At 38.8% G+C, this 22,205-nt stretch overlaps 1 protein-coding gene across 4 annotated transcripts in view; it reads right to left on the bottom strand.

Moving 5' to 3' along the window:
• The window catches only part of MYLK4 (myosin light chain kinase family member 4), a 109,096-nt gene that overhangs the window by 80,222 nt on the left and 6,669 nt on the right, over positions 1-22,205 (bottom strand). Inside the window, exons 1-2 of one of the 4 annotated variants that reach the window (XM_077886207.1) lie at positions 4,079-4,486; positions 2,489-2,759 (exon numbers count right to left, since the gene is read on the bottom strand). In XM_077886207.1, coding sequence (XP_077742333.1) covers positions 2,489-2,759; positions 4,079-4,095 — 288 coding nt within the window. In that variant the 5' untranslated portion in view covers positions 4,096-4,486. Of the gene's footprint in view, positions 1-347; positions 469-2,488; positions 2,760-2,947; positions 3,039-4,078; positions 4,487-22,205 lie in introns of those variants that run through there. The other 3 variants (XM_077886208.1, XM_077886211.1, XM_077886210.1) reach the window with 3 other exon arrangements.

Here is a 22,205-nt window from a genome sequence, read left to right as displayed (position 1 = left end):
AGCTTCCACATCACTAGAGTATCTGAAATGCAGAGTAAACTATTTCCCAGGCACCACAGTGAAGTTTTCTAGCGTGATCAGCGATGCCAATCTTCTCAAAGAGAGAAGGGATAAAAGGAGGAGAAAGGAGAATACGTTTTCTCCTCTTAGGGCACATCACAGCCAGTATTTTTTTATATGTTCCCTGGAGACAAAGGACTAATATTGTCCAGACTCCCTGTGGCCCCAGCAGAAGACGGAGACCCGTCCCGACCGTCTAGCTCTGTGAGCGTGCCCGCCGCCACCCGCGCTGCCGGGATGCCCTTCTCCCCCGCCAAGGCCTGCGGCCTACCCCGGCACCCACTGACCCGGCCAGCTGGGCCCTCCAGCACCTGGCAGCCACAGAAAGAACAGCTCCGTGTCTCCCCTTTGGGTCCCATCCGTCCTCCAGAGGGCAAGCGACAGAGACAGGGAAATTTATTGCTGACACTTCTGGGCCTTTGGCCATTTCCCAAGAAGAAGCTGAATGGGACACATGGAGCTACCAGTCACTCCCTTCCATCTTCCACGCATCAGCGACCACAGGAGCGAGGCCAGGAGACCCACGTGACCTGCAGGACCTCAGACTACGCCCGAAGGATGTTCTCTCCGGCTTTCTGAGGAGCAACATTCTTGTCCTCAAAAGTATCTAAGATATTTAATTTCCGAATCATTTGATTTCTAATATTCTGGAGCAGTTTATCACAAAAACGCTTCTTCCTAAAATGTTTCTGCTCCAGCTTAGCACCACCTCATTCTTCAAAGACAATTCCTACTTCTGAAAAGTTTATCACAGGGGCCCCTGGGGGGCTCAGTGGTTGAGCGGCTGCCTTCGACTCAGGGTGTGACCCCGGGGTCCTGGGATCGAGTCCCGCATCGGGCTCCCCACAGGGAGCCTGCTTCTCCCTCTGCCTGGGTCTCTGCCTCTCTCTCTGGGTCCCTCATAGATAAACAAATACAATCTTTATAAAATATTAAATGAATTAATAAGTAAATTTTTTAAAACTGTCTCACAGAAGCCAGAGAAAAAGAGTACTGGAAAAATCATCAAATCCGTATAAACTATTACCAGGAGCTGGTTATTTCAAAGTTATCCATAGTTGTCTTCTCTGTCCTACAGAAATTAATGAACAGAAAAAGGAATCCTTCTGTTAATTCATTTGCATTATAACAGCCCTAGGAAGGAAGTCCTTCATACGTGACTTCCGTTTGGCCTGTGGAAATTTCTTTCTGGTGTATCCTGGACAAGACATCAACTCAGAGGGAAAGTAGAGGTCCCAAAAAACCTAAGTTTCATCCCAACTCCCTCTTCTCTCTGGCATGTTCTATCACTCCATACTCCCTGATGCTGCAGAGACTCTTCGGCTCTGGATACTCAGCGGCCCAGGGGCATCAGCCTGGCACCGTTAGAAATGCCCTTCCTCTCCAAGCTGTGGTCGGACAAAGAGAGATGTTTCCCCATCCCGCCTGAGAAGATTCACTGGCTCTGATCTTTTAAAATACTCATTCCTCGCCTGCAGCCAGGATGCAGAATTCACTTGTACAGCTCTGTCCGTTCCACAGACCTTTGGGGGAACCCCTCTGCACCAGCTACCAGGACAGCAACTGAGATCCAAGGACGAGGGATTCAAGGCGTTGACCTTGAAGAGCACTGTCTAGAGAAAGGTGACAGACATTTGAAACAGTCGCATGTGCTGGCATAAGGGCTGCGGGGCCGACCCTGGGCCGACTCTGGACCCAAGAGTGGGAAGTGACAAAGTCAAGAGAGGAGGGGAGACCATTGCTGGATGACATTTCTCGAACGCTTACCATGGTGACAGATCTGTGCTAAGTCCTTTATATACATTATCACGCCTAACTTCCCCAACGGCCATCGTCCCATTATTCTGATGAGGACGCCTCTTGACTGAGCCTAGTAACTTGCCAAAGATCAAGGAGCCAGAATCAGGCTCAGGGCCTCGTGGTGCACGGATGAGGATCCAGGCATAAGGGATCCCTTATCTGACCGTCACCGTCAACAGCTATGTCACCTACACTATGAGGAACTCCAAGTCTTGAGGAAATTAGAAGCTTCTTCTGCAGAGCGACTGTACCCCCGATAGTGCTTCTCTGAGTTTTACACCCAAATCCATCCTTTTGAATGATCCTTCTCAAGAAATGTGTGTCTCTGGAAGTTCCCTCTAGTAACGCCTAAGCCGCTAACCACAGTGAGGAGAAGGCTGCTGGTAGAGATGCATATTCAAAGGCCTCTCAATTTCTTACCAAACTCACTTGTATAGTCTACAACATGTAATCCTCAGTGAAACACAATGAAAAATGTCTTATCTGTAAGACACGTTCCTTAATTCTTCACACAAGTGACAAAAATAGACTTTGACGAGTCCGCTAAGTGGCTACATTCACTGATTCATGTAAGAATAGATAAAGTAGAACTGGTACTTTTCACAAGACTAAATTAGCCCATAGTTACCTCATTCTTTCCGGATCTTGAATCCTGTTCGCTAGAATTTTCTTCCAGAAAACATTTCACTTTCTCAACCTTTTCCATGCAGTGGAAAAAGGCCATTTTCTCCAGTTTGTTACTGTTGTAACATGTGTTCATTTCTTCCAGCCTCTTCACTTTTAACATCCTGGTGGTAAGTCCGATTAAGTTACTGTCTGGAGTGTGGTTTTCATCTCCCTCCGTCTCTGATTTGTAAATTAAGACGCAATCATGAGCTTTGAGCGTGCCTTCCTCTTGACTGTAAAAAAAAAAAAAAAAAGGAAGCAAAGTTCTCATCTCTCATTCACATACTTGACTTCTGAAGAAAATGACCAGTGAGAATTTGGACCTGGAGAGAAGACCCAAAATTAGGAAGAGAAATGCTATTGTTAAGATCAAGTTTCAAATGCCGGAACTTTGAAAGAAAAAAAGGATTATTTCCCCCACCTTTTCCTACAGAAGCAAACAGTAAAAGTCCACCTCCAGTTTCACTGGGTGACTGTCGCCCTCGTTGCATAAGGTAAGATTTAGATCAAGTGGCCAATTTAAATATAGAAAACAAAATTTCATTGGGGTTAATTGGGATTGCAGATTTTGCTCCTCCCATCCCCGGTGGGAAGGGCTTGTGCCTGTATGAGGGGGTCTCTCGTGCTTCCCCCTGGGGAATTTTGTCCTCCTCTGGGGCGTGATCTGCACTAGATGGCCCATTTCCAGAGCCCTTCTCTGCCTACACCAGAAATGTTCGGTGTTTATTTTTAAAAAGAAATTTCCTTACTGTCCCCTCGCACATTTAAGATGCCCGGATAGCTTTCTTTGCATTGTCATTACCTGCCAGGTGTCAGGGAGTTCAAATTGTGGTGCTTTCCTTGAAATACTTTCATGACAGATTAAGTAATACGCATAATACTGCTCCCATCCTAGAGATCGCCGTGTAAGTACGTGTCCACACACCTGATCCTGTGGGGGCTTGGGGGAAAGACACGGATTGGAGTCTGCCGAGGGTTCCCACAGCTGATTGCAGAGGCCCCCTGCTGGAGGTTTTCTGAAAATTGCTTTCAGCTTTTTCCCAAATTTAAAACCATCTGCGATTCTCTCCACAAAACTTCAGTTTTCATTCTCTCAACTCACATAGCAAAACTCATATATACCTTGGGTTCCAAATTATTAAGAATCCAGTGCTCTGCAAAATCCTTCTTAGCCTTACAAAGACCTTACGTCAAACACGCTGAAATGCACGTAGTACCAACCAGAGTTCTCTACAATACCTTACAGATCAATACTGGCATCTCTTCAAAGCGCCCTGAAAACAAATCGTTATTAAAATAAAGAGACGGGTGCAGGCTATTTCCAAAGCCAACTATGACTTGTAGATAGCTCGTAATTGCAGATGGTACTCACGCTGGAGCAGGAAGCCACGTAAGAATTAACACATTAAAAAGAAAACAGGTCCAAGGTATGATAACTTTGCAAAGAAGTCACAACTGTTAAACTCTACCTGGAGTTTGGTACAACCTGTTATTTAAGGCAGCACAGAAACAGGAGATGTGAGAGGTCACAACGATTTTTTTAAATAATTACCACGTATAGGAGGACATCCTAGGGTTTGGACCACTTCAAGTGCAGAGTGTAATTTCCAGCAGATAAGGGAAGTTTTGCAGAGTTCAAAATGACCACACAATTCTCTGGGAAAGGTCTTTACTCTCCGCCGGTATAATTCTTCTGAAAAGACAAGTGTCCACTCCGAAAGGAAGTATCCTCTCTCTCAAATGCCACTTTGAGCCCCTGTTTAAACTAATATCATCCTTGATCTCATGTTGCTCAGCTGTTGCCTTCTTAGTCAGACGGAGAAGAATATTAATTTTAGACGCCAGGCTTTTCAAGGCCAATGGCTCCATTTCAGAGGTCAGGTAAGGAGAGGATGTACTGGGAGCAGTGGATGAAATATCACCTTCACCTTTTCTTCTCATCAGTGTGGTAATGCTCTCAGAATTACCGAGCAGCATTTGCCTTTGGCGGTCAGATGCCCTGTTCTCCTGCCCCTTTTAGACTCGTGATGATTTAAGTGTCACTCCCAGCCAAGAGGATTCTGGGTGTGGGAATCCCACAGCCACCTTTGTTTGTCCATGTGACACTTAGGACACACACATCTAGAATATGACAGATCTTTGGAAAACACTCAGCAAGGTTTCATTTTCTCAGTCTTTAAAATTATCTGCAATATCTCCAACAGTTTCTAGCTCTAGGAAAGGTCGAAGGCTCAAGCGTCCGCGGAGTTGCAAAAAACAGGAATGAATTTTCGTAAACTCTCCTTACAAACAACACCGTGGTTTTCCCCTGGTTCCCTGTCACAAGTCAAGAAAGGAGAATCCAGTGCAAATAACCCACCTACACGATCCTAACAGGAGTGTATCCGTGACTCCTAACAGGAGTGGCATCAAACCTCAACTGCCTGAGCTAGTAACAGACAATCGCCTGATTCTTCGAGACCTGGAAATTTCACCTCTTTGGCTCCTTAGCTGATGCCTGTCCTCCCCCCACCAACACCAGCCTCTAGATTTATTTTGTTTTTCCAAAATAAAAACAGTTTTTATTCTTAATTCAGATCGATGTGTTCCATATAATATAAAAATACATTTCCATTTTGAGTAGCATATAAAGAATTATGGCAAAATCTTTAAAAAGGAAAATTTATAGGTGTTTTTCTAGGATTAGAGAGCTTGGCTCTTTAGGAAGAGTAACTACACAAAATTAGGTATTTGTTAAAGATAAATTATTTAACAAAATTGTTATAAAAAGAGTGAACTGATTTGAGGTCATCAATTTTGCTTGGAGTAATTAAATTGTGAAAAAAAAGTGATAAGCTGATGAAATGACCAATCTCCTGCCCAAAGAAAACAACATGCATAGCCTTCTGCTGATTTGACCATAACTTCCATCCAGACCATCCAAACAACAGGATCAGATCTTCCATCCCCTCAGGGGGGTGGAAACCAGCCACAGGTGCCAATGAACTAGGAAACAGCAAGATCTGCTCTTTTGCTTTTTTCTTTTTTTCCTTAATAAATTGTTTTATTTTAGAATAGTTTGAGAACTACAGGAAAGGTGAAAAGAGCACAGGCAGTTTCCTTATGCCCTGTACCCAGTTTCCCCTATTGTTAACATCCAACATCTATCACAATTAATGAACCAATGCTGATGCTAAACTCCATGCTTCATTCAGAGTTTGTCAGTTTTCCCCTTTTCTGTGTCAGAATCTCATCTAGCATTTCATATTCCATTTAGAGCCACCAGAATTTGTGATGGATTGGATCTGGGGTGTGAAAGGATGATGGTAGACAAGGATGACTTTCCAGTTTTTTCCTGAGCATTTGAAGGACAGAGTTGACATTAACTAAGATGGAGAAGGATATGGGGGTGGGGGGAGGTAATTTTTGTGGGGAAAAATCAGAAGCTCAGTTTTTGGCAGGCCTATTGGACATCCAAGTTGAATAGATTGTGAAATGGAAATCTAGACTTTGGGGAAGAAGTCCAGATTGGAGATATAAATTTGGAAGTCATCGCATATAGATAGTTCCATGTGCAATATGTATTTGATAGATATTTGTTGATTAATTACTAGAGAGAAGCTTTTTAATTGTGTCTATCATAAGAAAGAAAAATTGATTCAAACAATCCATGCTGCTTGTTTTCTAAAATTAGAATCAGTGTCCAGTTCTGCTATGTCACACTATTTCCAACTTCTGATAGCACAGAGGACAAGCAGCCTGGTATAGTATTTGATCATCAAAAAACAAAACAAAACAAAACAAAAAACAGGTAACATATGCATGCCTATTATGATCTATCTGCCTCGCCTCAACATCCTAAGTCCACACCCATAAAATAATTGGAATGTCTTAAAGATGCTCATATGCTTGGAGAAGTTCACAGTGAGGCTATGAACAGACTCAGTGACACTTTTCCTGGATATCCCTCATATTTTGGAACTATAAACCCTAATAAAAAATACCAACCTCAGAAAAAACACATTCCATGGAGCCATGGGAACTGTAATTCTTTCAAGGGACATTTTTATTAACTAGCAAGAGACTGTACTGTCAAAAAAAAAAAAAAGCCATGTAAACCATGCTTTGCCAATGACTGTGTGCTGATTGGCATTCAAATCAGGCTGGATAGTGCTTATAATTTCTATTTGTACATAGGATTCTGAATGTTTCCAGAACAACATGGCCTCTTGAACATTTACACATAAAAGTGGAACAATCTTCAAAAAACCAAAATGCAAATGAAAGACATCCCTGTTATCCATATAACTACTGAATTTTCTTCCTTTCAAAATCCACCACTGAGAATGAGTCATAAAAGCAAAAACTGATAAATTGCACTTCACTGAAATTCAAAATCTGCTCCTCAAAAGACAGTGTAGGAAAATGAAAAGACAAACTACAGACCTAGGGAAAATACTGTGAAATCACACATTTGGTAAAAGAATTTGTATCCTGAATATACAATCAACTCTTACAAATCCCCAATATGATAATAATCCAATTTTTAAAATGGACAACAGATTTGAAAGACATCTCATGAAAGAAGGTATATAAATAAATGGTTACAGAACACAACAAAAAATGTTCAACATCCACTTTTATGTGTAGATAGATGTTGGGAGGTGCAAATTACAATCACAATGAAGGGACACCTGGGTGGCCTAGTTGGTTAAGCATCTGCCTTGGGCTCAGGCTGTGATCCCAGAGTCCTGGGATCTAGTCCTACATCGGGCTCCCTGCTCAATGGGGAGAAAAGCTTCTCCCTCTCCCTCTGCCACTCCCCCTGCTTGTGCTCTCTCTGTCAAATAAATAAAGAAAATATTTTAAAAATGAAATAAAATCACTATTAAATAGCCTTTTATGCCCACTAGAAGAACTACAATTAAAAGACAAGAGTTACTGATGGGAAGAATGTGGAGTGACTGGAACCCTCACCATACATGTTGGTGGGAATGTAAAATGGTAGAGATGTTTTGGAAAACAGTTTGACAGTTTCCTAAAAAATTACTTCCCATGTGATCTAACATTTCTTTTCTAGGTATCTACCCAAGAGAAATGAAAACATGAACTCTCAGAGCTTTGTGCATGGATGTACATAGCAACATTATTCACAGTAGCCAAAAATTGGCAACAACCAAAATATCCATCTCTGTTAGGTAAAAAGAAAGAGATAATGTGATATATCCATTCAAATGGAATACTACTCAATAATAACAAGGAATGGAATACTGGTCCCTGGTGCAATTTGGATAAACGAAAACATTGTGCTAAGCGAAAAAAGCCAGAAATAAAGATCGCATACCATATAGTTCCATTTGTTTGAAATGTCCAGAAAAGGCAAATCTATAGACACAAAAAATAGATTAGTGGTTGCCTGGGGCTGAAAGCAGAAACAGGAGTAACTATAAATAAAATCTTATTGGGGGGGTAGGAGGATGTGGTAATTGGGTGATGAGCATTAAGCAGGGCAAGTGACGTGGTGAGCCCTGGGTGTTATACGCAACTGATAAATTACTGAACACTACATCTGAAACCAATGATGCACTGTATGTTGGCTAATTGAATTTAAAGTTAAAATTTTTAAAATAAAAATAAAATTTTTGAAATTTTTGAAATTTTTAAAAATTGTATTGGGTGATAGAAATTAAAAAACTGTTCTGTGATGGTAATTGTGTGACTCATTATGTTTCCTAAAACACTGTTGGATTATATATACTTAGAGTGGGTGAATTTCATGTGTAAATTATACTTCAATAAGGTAATTAAGAAAAAAAGAAAACCTAATAATATGACAAACAAAAAGTAAACTTGTTAAAAGAAAACAAAAGAACAAAGCACTACTGAACATTTACGGCCAGTTTTTCCAGGTGACCAAGACTGGGATCCAAAGAGATATAAATTATACCCAGACCTGTTGGGTCACCTGGGGCCAACGAAAAGGAGTAGGGAACAGTGAGTGGCGAAAAGTCAAGACTCTCACTCTTCTAGTATGAACACCATGTAATGCATGATTTTGTTATTAACAGAAAAATTAATGGCAAGTTAAAACTGAAATCTATCTCACTTTCTACTCAGAGATTGGATTCTTAGAGCAAGGAAAATAATAATGCTACAGAACATCCAGACGTATTTACATTCTGCCCTTAATATTTCCAAGTGATAATGAGTAAGTAGCTAAATTCTGTGTAATAAAAAAAATGAAAATAAAAAAACAGGGGAGCTTAAAAAAAAACTAGACAAAAACGTAGATGGGACCATTTAAAAGTCAATCTCCTTCAGAAATATTAAATAATGTCTTAGTTCATTATGTCTGTAATGATTTCACAACTTGTTCATCTAGCTCTATCCTTTTTTACTTTCTTGTAAACTGTAAATGCATGTCACTGAGTTTAATCAGTGGATTAAACAATCCAGGGAATATTCAATAGAAACAAAGAATGCTACGTAAATACTATTTGTGAATAAATTTCCAAAGCTCATGTGACTTTCATATAATTTTTGTTAAATAGTTTTCCTTTCCTCTGACTTCTTTTTTTTTTAAATTTTAAACTTATTTTAGAGAGAGCCTGTGCATGTGAGTCAGGGAAGGGGGAAGGAGCAGAGGAAGAGAGAGAGAATCCCAAGCAGACTCCCAGCTGAGTGCAGAGCCCGCATGGGGCTTGATCTCAAGACCCTGGGATCCTTACCTGAGCCGAAACCAAGAGTCCCACTCTCAGTTGCCTGAGCCACCCAGGTGCCCCTCCTCTGACTTTTTCTTAAAACTTAAAACCCATAGAAAATGTACACAAATAGAACAATGAATATCCATATACCCTTTACGCAGATTCACCAACTGCTAGCGTTTTCTGTGTTTACTATCTCTGTTCTCTGACAGTAAGTTACAGACCTCATGAAACTTTATCCCTAAATACATTAGCTTACGTCTCCTGGAAATAAAGACACTTTCTCACATAACAGGATGCGATCACAAATCACACAGCACGTCTTGGCGTGTCTTTTTTAATATTCTTTTATATATTCAGGGAACAATCACCCAGTCTTTTTTTTTTTTAACCCTTCATGACATTAATATTGTTAGAGACTCCAGATCTATTTCTTCACAAAATATCTCTCAACTTGAATTGCCTCTTTGTTTCTTCATGTGTGGAACTGGGCAAACTTGGGCATGAAAACCATGGAAGTGATGTTTGTCTTTCAGAACAACCCAAGAGGCGGTACATGTAGGCGGTACATGTAGCTTGTAGCATGTCACGTGTGATCAGTCATGACATTTGGTGATCTAAGTGGCATCTGCCACCTTTCTCCAATGTAATGCTACCCCTTTTCTCCTTGGAATGAATAAGCATCTTTGAGAATTTATGGATACCCCGTTCCCCAACAATCTATGATTTTTTTAGTATCTGTTTTTGCCCAAATCAACTCTGATCACAGCAATTCTTGAAAGGTGATGTTCTAATTCTATCATTTCTTCTATGTTTACTAATTGGTATTTATCTCTAAGAGAAGAGCTCTCCATCCCCATCCTTGTTCCCTTTGCTTTTTAGTATCATCATGAACTAGTGAATTTTTTTAAATGAATATACATTCCCTATATTATTCATGTTGATATTCAAATTGCTCCAGATTTGGTCCATAGGAGCACTTCTGAGCACCCACCTGTGTACTTTTGACATGCCACCATTATTTTTTGAGTACTTCCTACCTTCTGGCATAACAAGATGTTCAAAACACACATTGTACCTTTCCAGCTCTATTTCTAGAATCTGCCATTTCTGAAAGGAGCCCTGGTTCCTTTCAGAGAAGAATAGTATTTAGAAATTAAGACAAGGGCCATAGAGGGTTCTTTGTTACTGGGGTGTCACGGCTTCTAGTTCCTTCATGGACAGAGCTAGGAAATACAATTTTTTAAAAATCAGGAGTTCATATTTGCATATTTCTAATTCCAACCCACCACCATAGGATTCTTTCTTCCTCTTCCCCCTTTCCAGATACATTATCTCCCTCCCATTATTTAATGGTAAAATTAAAAAAAAAAAAACACACACACACAGTAGAATGCTTGCTACAAGGTAAAATTCATGCTTCTATGTGACTACCTGTTCTAAACAATGGAGGAAAGTCTAAAAGTGTTCATGCCCAATTTCTAAAAATTCCATTCTGCAGCATGAATCATCATTTTCTTAGTTTTTGGAATTGGAGGAAGGGTATAGTTGTGTTTACATTCTTGGGAATGCTTTTCTACCTTCCAAATTAGAAGTGAATTTCAGGAGCTAGAAGAAGCTTATGACAGTAACAAGGCATGAAATTACAGAAGTGCAAAGCCCAAGTCATGCTCTTCTGACCAAATGTTGGCCTGCTCTTTCCAAGAGGGTAAGGTTCAGGAGAGAAATTTTCCATAGGGAAAAATACGGCAGCAGAGAGGGTATTAGTGGCTGATGGCGAGTTGAGTGAAAACTTCACCTACTTTTAGGGATGTGTTATTTCCTATTAAAGGTAAAAGTTGTATTTTAAGCTAGAAAATAAATTTGGCTGTTATATAATGGTTCATAATAGGTTCTTAGGTTTTATGCTATATGCTCAAAATCGTTGAATTTTTCATTTGATTTTTTTGTTTTGTTTTGTTTTGGTTTTGGTTTTTTTTTTTTTTTTTTTTTTTTTTGGTGCAGAAGGACCACAGCAACTGGCAAAATGATAAAGTGGCATTATATAGAAACATTCTCAGTGTAAATGAAGCCTGGGTGGGCAGAGGGGGATGGGCACTCTCATATACTTCTGGTTGGAATATAAGTATATAAATTGTTTTGAAAATATAAATATAAATTGTTCTAATCTTTCTGGAAGGCAATTCAGTCACACCCTTTGACCCACAAGTACATTCTTAAGAATTTTTGCCTCAGACCCCCACCCCTGAAATAGAGTTGTACACAAAATATTATCTTTGAAGTCATCCATGATGACATTATTTATTATATTTAAAACCCTGAAAGAGAACCTAAGTATAAGCTGGTCGAATAGTTATGGTACTTCCCTAAGAAAGAATATTCGGCTTCTATGAAGTCCCATGTAGAAGAATGTTTAACAACACAAGAAAAGATGAATGAGACAGTTAGGAGGAAACAGTATATGCAATAAGATTCCAATTTTGACTTTAAAAAGATACTGTATAAATATATAGATGAATGGTAATACACATAGATACACAGGAGAATGGATAGGGTGACTATATCAAATATTAACAATGGTTAACTCTAGAGTAGGGATGGGGATTATGGTTTGTGCTTTTCAAGAATTACCAACTTTTCTAAGACACATATTTTCTTCATAATCTGAAAAAAATCCATTAAAATAATAAGTGCCATAATAAGGAGACAACCCTAGTGGGTAAAACACAGGCTTTGGAAACAGCTTAGGTTTATGTTTGAGATTTATTTGCTGTGTGATGTCAGGGAAGTTGCTCCATTTTCCTGAGCCCAGGCTTTTTTCATCTGTTAAACGAAGATAACATTTACTTACAGGGTCATTTAGATATAAGAAATGAAATAAAAATGGCTGATGCATCAGAGGGACTTGATAAATATTAGTCTTTTTGGTTATCATTGGTAATATTATTGCTAGTATTACTAAATCTCATAAAAAATAAAAGATATTTTTTGAAAAACTTAAAGCTTAAAAGCTAAGGAGGAAAAATACTCCCAAGTATCTCAATTTTCTTAACCATGGTGGAAGGTCACTTGCTGTTATTGTATGCTAGGGCCTCACTAGCCTATGGCTGAAAAATGAAGTCATGTTAACTTAAAATATATTTTTCTTTCATTGGAATATACACATTTGGAAAGGACATACAAGTGTATGTACAGCTAAGAAATAATAGTAAACACTCATAAAGCCACTAAAATATTGCTAGTGCCCCCAAATCCCATTCCTTTGTCCTCCCCATTGAATTAACTACTAATTTGAATTTTTATAATAATTTCTTTTATTAGTAGTTTTAAAATTTATATGTACACACCAAATATACAGTTTTGTTTTGCCAGTTTTAGATTTGTGTGTAAATGTACTTATACCATTTGCTTTATTTTGTATCTTTCTTTCAGTTAAAGTTGTCTTTGATTCATCATATTACTGAGGATAGCTGTCTTTGTCATTTTTCATTGTTGTGCAGTATTTCATTCTATAAATATAATAAAATTTATGCAGGCACCTTACTATTGACGAACATTCTGGCTATTTTCAGTTTGGACTTGTATGGATATTATTGTATATGCAAGATGTATATTTTCAACATATACACCAACATAGACTCCTGCCAGCACTGTAAGAATGTTCCCATTGCTCCATATCTTTAACAATATTTTATTTTTTGCTGATCTAGCGGATGTACAATAATATATCATTTTTTAATTTATATTGCATTATTCTGTCTATGGAAGGATCAAGAACATTTTCATATACCATTTTGTCTTTGCCTTTTATTAAGCACATATTTCTTTGCTCATTTTTTAAGTTTACTATCATTTTTCTTATTGCTATGTAGTTTTCTAGTGCATCTTATTACTATTAATTAATTAATTTTAATTATTTTTAAATAATTTTTTAATAATCTAAATACTGTGCTCTACAGTAGTGAATAAAGTCAGAGAAAAAAAAATAAAGGACTTTAGGGACTGGAAACAGGGAGAAGGTCAATCTCACTCAAAAACCATGTAACATCAGTGCTGTGCATGAACCATCAACATAGCTGTGACACGATGCTCACAGACATCCTGCTCCTGTTCCTGATTTCAAAAGGAAAGATTTTACCATTTCACCATTAAGATTAATATTTGCTCTAAAATTTTCATGGATTCTCATTATCATATTAAGAAAATTCCCTTTGACTCCTAATTTTCTAAGAGTTTTTAAATCATGAATGGAGGTTAAATTTTATTGAGTGCTTTTATTTTTGTGTGTCTTTTGAGATGATTGCATGGTTTTCTCCTTTAATCCATTAATATGACTGATTACATTATTGGATCTTCTAGTGTAAGATCAACCTTGCATTTCTGGAATAACTCAACTTGGTTATTCCTTATTATCTTTTCATGTATTACTAAATGAGATTTGTTAATATATTAGCTTTAAGATTTTTCTGTCTGTGATTCTTGAGTAACGTTAGCCCACACATTTTCTTAAAAAAAAAAAAAGTCCTTTCAGGTGTACTTCTGTTATAATATATGCATTTAAGACTACAAACTTAGGGATCCCTGGGTGGCGCAGTGGTTTGGCGCCTGCCTTTGGCCCAGGGCGGATCCTGGAGTCCGGGGATCGAATCCCACATCGGGCTCCCGGGGCATGGAGCCTGCTTCTCCCTCTGCCTGTGTCTCTGCCTCTCTCTCTCTCTCTCTGTAACTATCATAAATAAATAAAAATTTAGAAAAAAAAAAAGAGACTACAAACTTAGCTCTATGTGGGCACATCTCTCAGGTTTTGAAGTGAAATATTTGTGTGTCATTAAGGTCAAAATATGTTCTTATTTCCATTCTGACATCTTCTTTGACTCATAGGTTATCCAAAATATGTTTCTTTCTCTAGAGAAGGTCTCCCTGTCCCTCTGCCAAGCCCTGGGAGCACTTCTCAGAAATTCAGGACCTAATAAGTTTTCAGTTTGAGGCTCAACTCAAGAAACTGCAAGGCCAGATGGAAAATCACACACGGCTGAGCGAGCCCACAGGCACAGTGCTCAGAGATAGTCACTTGTAACATTATTGTCTCCCCTGTCTTGCTCAGCGCCAAGGAACCTTCCCCACGGTCTCACAGGAGTAGTGGGGTTGGATTTACTTCTGGTTCACTCTCACCATCAGAGTATTGCCCTTTGCGGGATACCAACTTAATGGAGGAAGATGTAGTAGACCCCTCAGCGTGGGGAGACCTCAAGCTTGACTACGGTCATCCTCACCCCATGAAGTCACCAAGATCCAAGCCTACACTTGGAAGAATTGCCCAAAGCCCTCAGGGCAAGAGAAATTTTGTATTCAGGTCCCTCTTGTCTCTGGATATCAATTCTCCTTGAAGTTTTGCCTTACTATTTTATCAGGCCTTTGATACCTTTAAAAAAAATTTTTAATATTTTACTCAGCATGTTTAGTTGTTTTCAGCAGGGATGTTGATCTGAATTTCCTAGCTGCCATTATTGAAAATGGAAGCCCCTCACATTAGTTTTTTTTAATCAAGATAAAATTTGCTTATAGTGAAATGCACAGATCTAAACACAGTTCTATGGGGGGGCGCCTGAGTGGTTCAGTCTGTTAAGCGTCTGATCTCAGGGTCCTGGGATGGAGCTCCGCATCCTGCCCCCTGCCTGCTTCTCCATCTCCCTCTGCTTGCTGCTCTCCCTGCTTGTGCGCTCTCTCTCTCTCTCTCTCTCTCTCTGTCAAATAAATAAATAAAACCTTTTAAAAATTAAAATACTATATAGTTCTGTGGGTTTTGAGAAATGTGTATACCCAATTAATCAGCATCGCAATCAAAATATAGAACATTTCCATTATGCCTCCTTTCAGTCAACTACCCCAGAGACAACCATCCTTCTAATACCTTTTTTTAAAGTCAATCAGAGAAACACAATTATCATGTCATCTCACTCATCTATGGAATTTAAGAAACAAAACAGAGGATCATAGGGGAAGACAGGAAAAAATAAAACAAGATGAAATCAGAAAGGGAGAAAAACCATAGAGACTCTTAATCATAGAAAACACACAGAACGTTGCTGGAAGGGATGGGGGTGTGGGGAGGGGATACCTGGATGATGGACATTAAGGGGGGGCAGATGATAATGAGAACTGGGTGTCATATAGGACCGGTGAGTCGCTGACCTCTACCTCTGAAACCAATAACACATTATATGCTAATTAATTGAATTTAAATTAAAAATAAATTAAATGCAAGTATTTTCTTTTTTTTTTTTTTTAAGATTTAGTTTTTTATTTTAGATGTGATGGGGCAGAGGGAGAGGGAGAGAGAATCCCAAGTGGAGCTGGATGTAGTTCTTGATCTCACAATCCTGAGATCATGACCAGAGCAGAAATCCAGAATCGGATGCTTAACCGACTAAGCCGCCCAGGTGCACCCATCCTTCTCGTTTCTAACACTATAATGTTCCTGCGCTTACCTTTTCTTGAACTTCCTATTAATGAAACCATAGTCTGTGCTGTTCTGTGTCTGGCTTCTTTCACTCAACGTAATATTCATGAAAATCTTGTAAGTTGTTGCATATATCAGCAGCTCATTCTGTCCCATTACGAAGTAGTATTTCACTGTGCAAATACACCAGTTTGTTTATCCCTTCACCTACTGATTTACATTGTTTCCAGGTGTTTTTTTGGTTTGGTTTGCTTTAGGGTTTTTTGCTGCTAAGAACAAAGCTTTTATAAACATTCTTCTACGAATTTTTTTGTAGACATATTTTCATCTCTTTTGGGTAAACTCTCAGGAGTACAAGTGCTAGGTCATAGGGTAGATGCATGTTTAATTTTATAAGAAACCAAGAAATTTTTCAAAGTGTCTGTACCATTTACGCTTCCACCAGCATTGTAAGAGCAACATAGGAGAGCTCCAGTTGCTCTACGTCCTCACCGACACTTGGTACTGTCAGTCATCTGAATATCATATGCATGGGTATGAAATAGGATCTCACTGTATTTTTAAAAATCAACATTGTTCATATAAAATTTGCATTAATAAACCTCACTCATTTTAAGGGTATAGTGTGATGTTTTATAAATATACATAACTGTGTAACCATCTCCTCAATCAATAAACACCATATTGCTATCACTATCCCCCCAAATCCCTGATGCTCTGTCACCATCAATAATGCCCATCCTTCTGCCCCAGAGAGCCACCTATGTGATTTCTATCACTAGAGATGAGCTTTTCCCAGGCTAGAATTTAATTGGAATCATACCACATATATTCTTTTGTATCTGGTTTCTTTCATTCAACATCATGTTCCTGAGATTTATTTATCTTCCTGTATGTATTGGCAGTTTATTTTTTACGAAGTAGAATCACATCGCATGACTAAACCAAAATTTGTTTTTCCATTCACCCGTTGATGGGCTTTTGGGGTGTTTCCAGTTTGAGGCTATTATGAATAAATCTGTTATAACCATTTGCATGCAAGTCATTTCATGGATGTGTTGTAGACATGTTTTTTTAATTCTCTTGGGTAAATTCTCTTGGGAATCGCTGGGTTATGTGGCAAGGGTACGTTTAACTTTTTAAGAAAATTGCCAAATGATTTTTCAAAATGGTTGTATCATTTCATACTCTCACGAGCAATGCATAAGAATACCAATTGCTTCTTGTCTTCCGAGACTTATAAAAAGTCTCTGAGATTCTCCTTTGCAATGCCTCACTCTTCCAACCAGCCATTTAGCAGCTCCCAGTGTATCCCCTACTTATTTCTGGAAGTTCCTCAGAGAGTTGCTGAAATGTGTTACAAACTCTTCTGTTGGCTGTAGTCATCACGTTGCGCCTGTAGGGCTCTGCATGTAGTAAAGGGCGATGCTCAAGAGCCTCCTTGAAAAAGCCTGGCTATGGGCACTGCTCATGAAGTCCATGGTGCCAACACCAAAGTCTGTGGGGTGGGTGCTGTCCATACGTGCTCCTCGAGCAGTCCATCCTCGGGGGCTGCAGCAGAGCTGGGGAATCTGGCCCCACCCCAATTCAGTGCTGCTGGTTTTCTAGCTCCCACAGCAGCACCATTAATGGCCAGAACATCCAGTTTCTCACAGTCTGTTCATCCTCTGGTCTTCAGCCCTCTCACCATAAGGTTTCAAATGCAGTTTGATTAGCAAGAAAGAAACCAGATGTCATGGCATACCCTCCACATTCTCTGCCATCTTCAGTGAAAAATCCATGTCTCCCGAAAGCAACCCAGTCTTTCTTCCCAGTGGTAATTCTCCTTTGCTCTAAGTGACCATCTTATTCTCACCTGAAGGAAAAAAAAAGTATCTTTTTTCTTCATGGGATGTTGTCTAACCATCTCCGTGTCAGCAGAGTCTTCACCAAACCTTTCCATACCTTCAAACTCAGATGACTTTTACAGAAGAAACATAATGCTCCAAATGTGAACCTTAGAAGAGTTAAGTCTCTAGTTTAAGCCTGCCTGATTGCTTTTATTCATGGATTCCATGCAACCACATTCCTAATGTCCACGACATGTCAGGCGTGGGGCCTGGTCCTGAGCATGCAAGGTGAAAAACTCTAGCCTATAATGGAAGTAGAGGCAGGAGTGCAAATAGACATGGAAATGTGCAACTATAATCCTATAATGTGTCCATTATAAGGAATAGATAAGGTGTCAAAAGGCACCAGAGCATATAGCAAAGGACACCAAAGCAGCCTGGTCAGGGCAGGTAATGGGACTTATTCAAACTGAAGAGTAACCAGTAACCCAGACATAGCAAAAGGCTAGAAGGGAATTCTATGATGAGGAAGCAAGATGTATATGTGTGAAAATGTGATGAATATCTTTAGTATTTTTACCTTTAAACATAACAATGGCTGCTAATCTGTGGCAAAAAAAAAAAAAGAAAGAAAGAAATGTCTTAAGGAGGCATCTTTCTCCTATTTTAATAGAAGGGTTTTTTTTTTAATTGGGGATTGAATTAGAATTTTGTCTATACCAGTTCAAATTTCACTTTAGAAGATTAAGAGACTTGCTTTCTCCAATAATTTAATAATACCTTATACTGGCTAATGCAAGTCAAAAAGAAAACAGTAATAGTAATGTATTGAAAAGGAGTAGGCAAGAGTATTGTTCTGACACCAACTCGATGTCCTGTAATTCAGTTCAATTCTGACAGCAACTAACCAGGTAGCAGAAGCTAAGGGGAAAATCCTCCACAGGACTGCCCCACACCATCCTCCAGCCTGAGGAGCCAGCCACACTCTGCCCAACTAGATACAAATCTGGGGGTTCTCATGACCCCCTAAGTTTTCATAATTCACTAAACAAATCACGTAACTCATTGAAAGCACTCTACATATGATTACAATTTTTTAGTAAGGGATACACATAAAGCCAGGTCTGGGAGGGTACCAGATGCAGAGCTTCCATGCCCTCTCCTGTGGAGATAGGGCTCATTACTCTCTTGGCCCGTTAATATGTTCACCAACCAAGAAGCTCAACTGGGCTTTGGTGTCCAGGGTTTTTACTGGAATTCCATTATATAGGCATCATTGATTAGCTCACTAGCCATGTGATTGAACTCAATCTCCAATGTCCCTCTCACCACCCAGGTTATTCTCAAGTTCTAATCATGTGGGTGGCCTTTCTGGTGACCAGCCACCTTTCTGAAGCTATATAAGAACCCCTCAGAGGCAAACTGATTGGCATAATAAAAACTCTCCTGTCACTCAGGAGATTCCAAGCGTTTTTGAAGCTCTGTATCAGGAACTAGGGACAAAGTTCAGATATATTATTTTTATATCATATCAATAGAAAACTACTTAAAACTAATAAAAGTGTTCAAAAGAGCCAAATATGAAATAAATCAATAAAAAATCAATGTATTTCTTTTATAGCAATAAGACCAGTAGGAAAATAGAACAAAAGACCTTATCATAATATTAAGAAAATGTATACAATTTAGGAGAATAAACTTAGTTTAAAAATGTGGCATAAAAAAAAATGTGGCATAGATTCTGGAAGATTTAGGGGGGATGTCAGGAAAGAAAGGAACATGAGATTAGGTTAATGGAGAGGAATCATGGGATGCCTAGGTGGCTCAGTGGTTGAGCATCTGCCTTTGGCTCAGGTTATGATCCCCCGGGATCAAGTCCCACATCGGGCTCCCTGCATGGAGCCTGCTTCTCCCTCTGCCTGTGTCTCTGCCTCTCTCTCTCTCTCTCTCTCTCTCTCTCTCTCTGTGTGTGTGTGTGTGTATCTCTCACGAATAAATACATAAAATCTTAAAAAAAAATAAATAAAGGAGAGTAATCACAAAGCAGGAAGGAGAACAGATAATCATAGGGCTTCTAGGATGGTGACTAAAGACGTCAGGGATGTTTCATGATGAGATTAACTGGACTCAAAATATCCAACAAACCTTCGGTATGAACATGAGCAGGAAAGATGATACCTGGAGGCAGTAATACTTGTGGCTACTGAATAGAGGGCTTATTTGAGCCACCCACTGAATACATCATTCCCATACTGACTCTGGAGAAGGAGGACATAGAAGATGGTTAAATTGTTCAAACTGCCAAGGCCATGTGAAAACAATTAATCAACGGCTTATTTAAAGAGAAAATTTAAGCCTAGATTTTATTACTTTACAATGGGTCTCATTTCCTGCAACCTTATAATACGGTTTAAATTTATTTGTATTTTGCTGATTTTAAAAGAAAGTTTAAATTTGGTTAGAAAAGTTGGGAAGGTAGATTCACTTTATTTTTCTACCATCACCATCTAGTGGAGAAAACTTTGAACTTCAGACAGAATGAGTTAGGGTTCAGGAAAAAAAAAAAATAGAGGCATTGTGTGTCGGGCACTATACTATACACTTTGCATATATAAGGTCTTCTGCTTCTCGCACAGATAATTCAGTGGTCACCTCCGTGAGCACTTTCAGATTTGGAAACTGAATCTGAGAAGTTGAGTATCTCGCCCAAGGTCACACTGTGGCCAACTCAAGCCCATATTCCTGAAGTCCATGTCAAAGTCCATTTTCACCTCATCCAAATGGCTCCATTTTATTCATGGATATGACCATGAATGTGAAATATACATACATATATGGAGAATTTTGTCTTTTCTTTATGTTTTCCTGTTTTCTTTTATTTCTTATATATAGTATATATGTGAGCAAAGCATGTGTATTAAAAGAAAATACTGTATGGTTTTGTATTCTAATTATATATATATAATATATATATATATATTATATATATATATATGTGATCTTGAACTGCATTTTAAAAGACTGGAAAAAGCTGCTAAAATATTAACAACACTGGTCTCTGAGTAGATTTTCCCTAATAACATGAATTATTTCTAAAAATATACATATTTTAAGTCTAACACTCACCAAAAGACATTCAAGAAACTCCACAGTTACCTAATTTATTGTAGCTATTTAGAAATAAAAAATAATGTGCTTGTATTTGGGGTGACCATATGTCCCTATCTTTCTATAATCATTTAAAATACATTTCCATATTTAGTAATACTTTCCTTCACAATCTGTTTTGAGGGCAGTAGTAGAACCTGAAGGGTAGCAGAATTTGCCCCACCAAAATATACCACTTTGGCATAAGGATTATCATTGTGACACAGGTTTGAACTGGGCGAGTCCATTTACACATGAATTTTTATCAATAAGAACAGTACTGATAATGTGAAATTTAAGAAACAAAATAAACGGATAAAGGGGAAAAAAGAGAAAGAGAGAGAAGCCAAGAAACAGAACAAATCAGTGGTTACCAGAGGGGAGGTTGGAGGGGGATGGGTGAAATAGGTGATGGGGGTTAAGGAAATAGGCGATGGGGGTTAAGGAGGTCACTTGTCCTGATGAGCACCCGGTGATGTATGGAAGTGTTGAATCACTGTATGGTGCATCCGAAACTAATATTACACTGTATGTTAACTAACTGGGATTTAAATAAAAACTTAAAAATAAAATATTTGAAACTGCTAAAAATTAAAAACAGTACTGTAAATGGATTTTCTCTTCCTTATGACTTTCTCGATATTTTCTTTTCTCTTTAAATACGGTATATAACATATACAACATATAAAATATGTGCTAATCAACCATTGATGTTATGGGTAAGTCTTCTGATCAACAGTAGGCTATTAGTAGTTAGGTTTTGGGGAATTGAAAGGTCATACATGGATGTTCCACTGAGTGGCGGTGGGGAGATCACTGCCCCTAACACCACAGTTGTTCCAGGGTCAACTAGCTGTATTTTGAGCTGAAGGCAATTAGGCAGCAGCAGATATAAGATAAGCTCTCTGCTCTCCTCGCCATTTGCCCAAAAACAGAACATAAATTGGTAAAGGCGCCCTTCCTCCCCCTCTCTACCAGAAAGGATAGGGAGCTAATTGCCAGAGGGTGCCTGGGTGGCTCAGTCCTGTAGCCTCTGACTCTTGACTTCAGTTCAGGTCATGATCTCAGGGTCATGGGATCAAGCCCCACGTCCAGCTCCAAGCTCAGCGTGGAGTCTGCTTGAGATTCTCTCTCTCTCTCTCTTTCCCTCTGCTCACACTCTCACTCTCTAAATAAATAAATAAATAAATAAATAAATAAATAAATAAATAAATAAAATAAAATCTTTAAAAAAAAAAGTTACCAGAGACAACTCTAGATATTTATCAGCCCACAGCTGGCACCAGAGGAATCTACATATGGAACTTAAGTGGCCCTTATCTTCCATTAGTTTCCCATAGATTTACCTTTCCATAACTTGCCGCTCTTGAAACTTGGTCCTTTTCCTTTGCCTTGTCACTGCTCTACAGATTTATTATTATTTTGTTAAGATGTAATAAGCCCACGTTCATCATTAAGTACTTCCATGTGCATGAGTGCTTTTGTGTTAATCTGGGTTTTTTTTAATTTGTTTTCTCTTTTTAATCTGTCTTTTGCAAATTTAATTCACCAGGGCCAATA

The sequence above is a fragment of the Canis aureus genome, chromosome 37 (genome assembly GCF_053574225.1).
Source record: "Canis aureus isolate CA01 chromosome 37, VMU_Caureus_v.1.0, whole genome shotgun sequence".
NCBI lineage: Eukaryota > Metazoa > Chordata > Mammalia > Carnivora > Canidae > Canis > Canis aureus.
The sequence above is the reverse complement of the archived record's forward strand: the minus strand, read 5'-3'. Positions and strand labels throughout refer to the sequence as shown.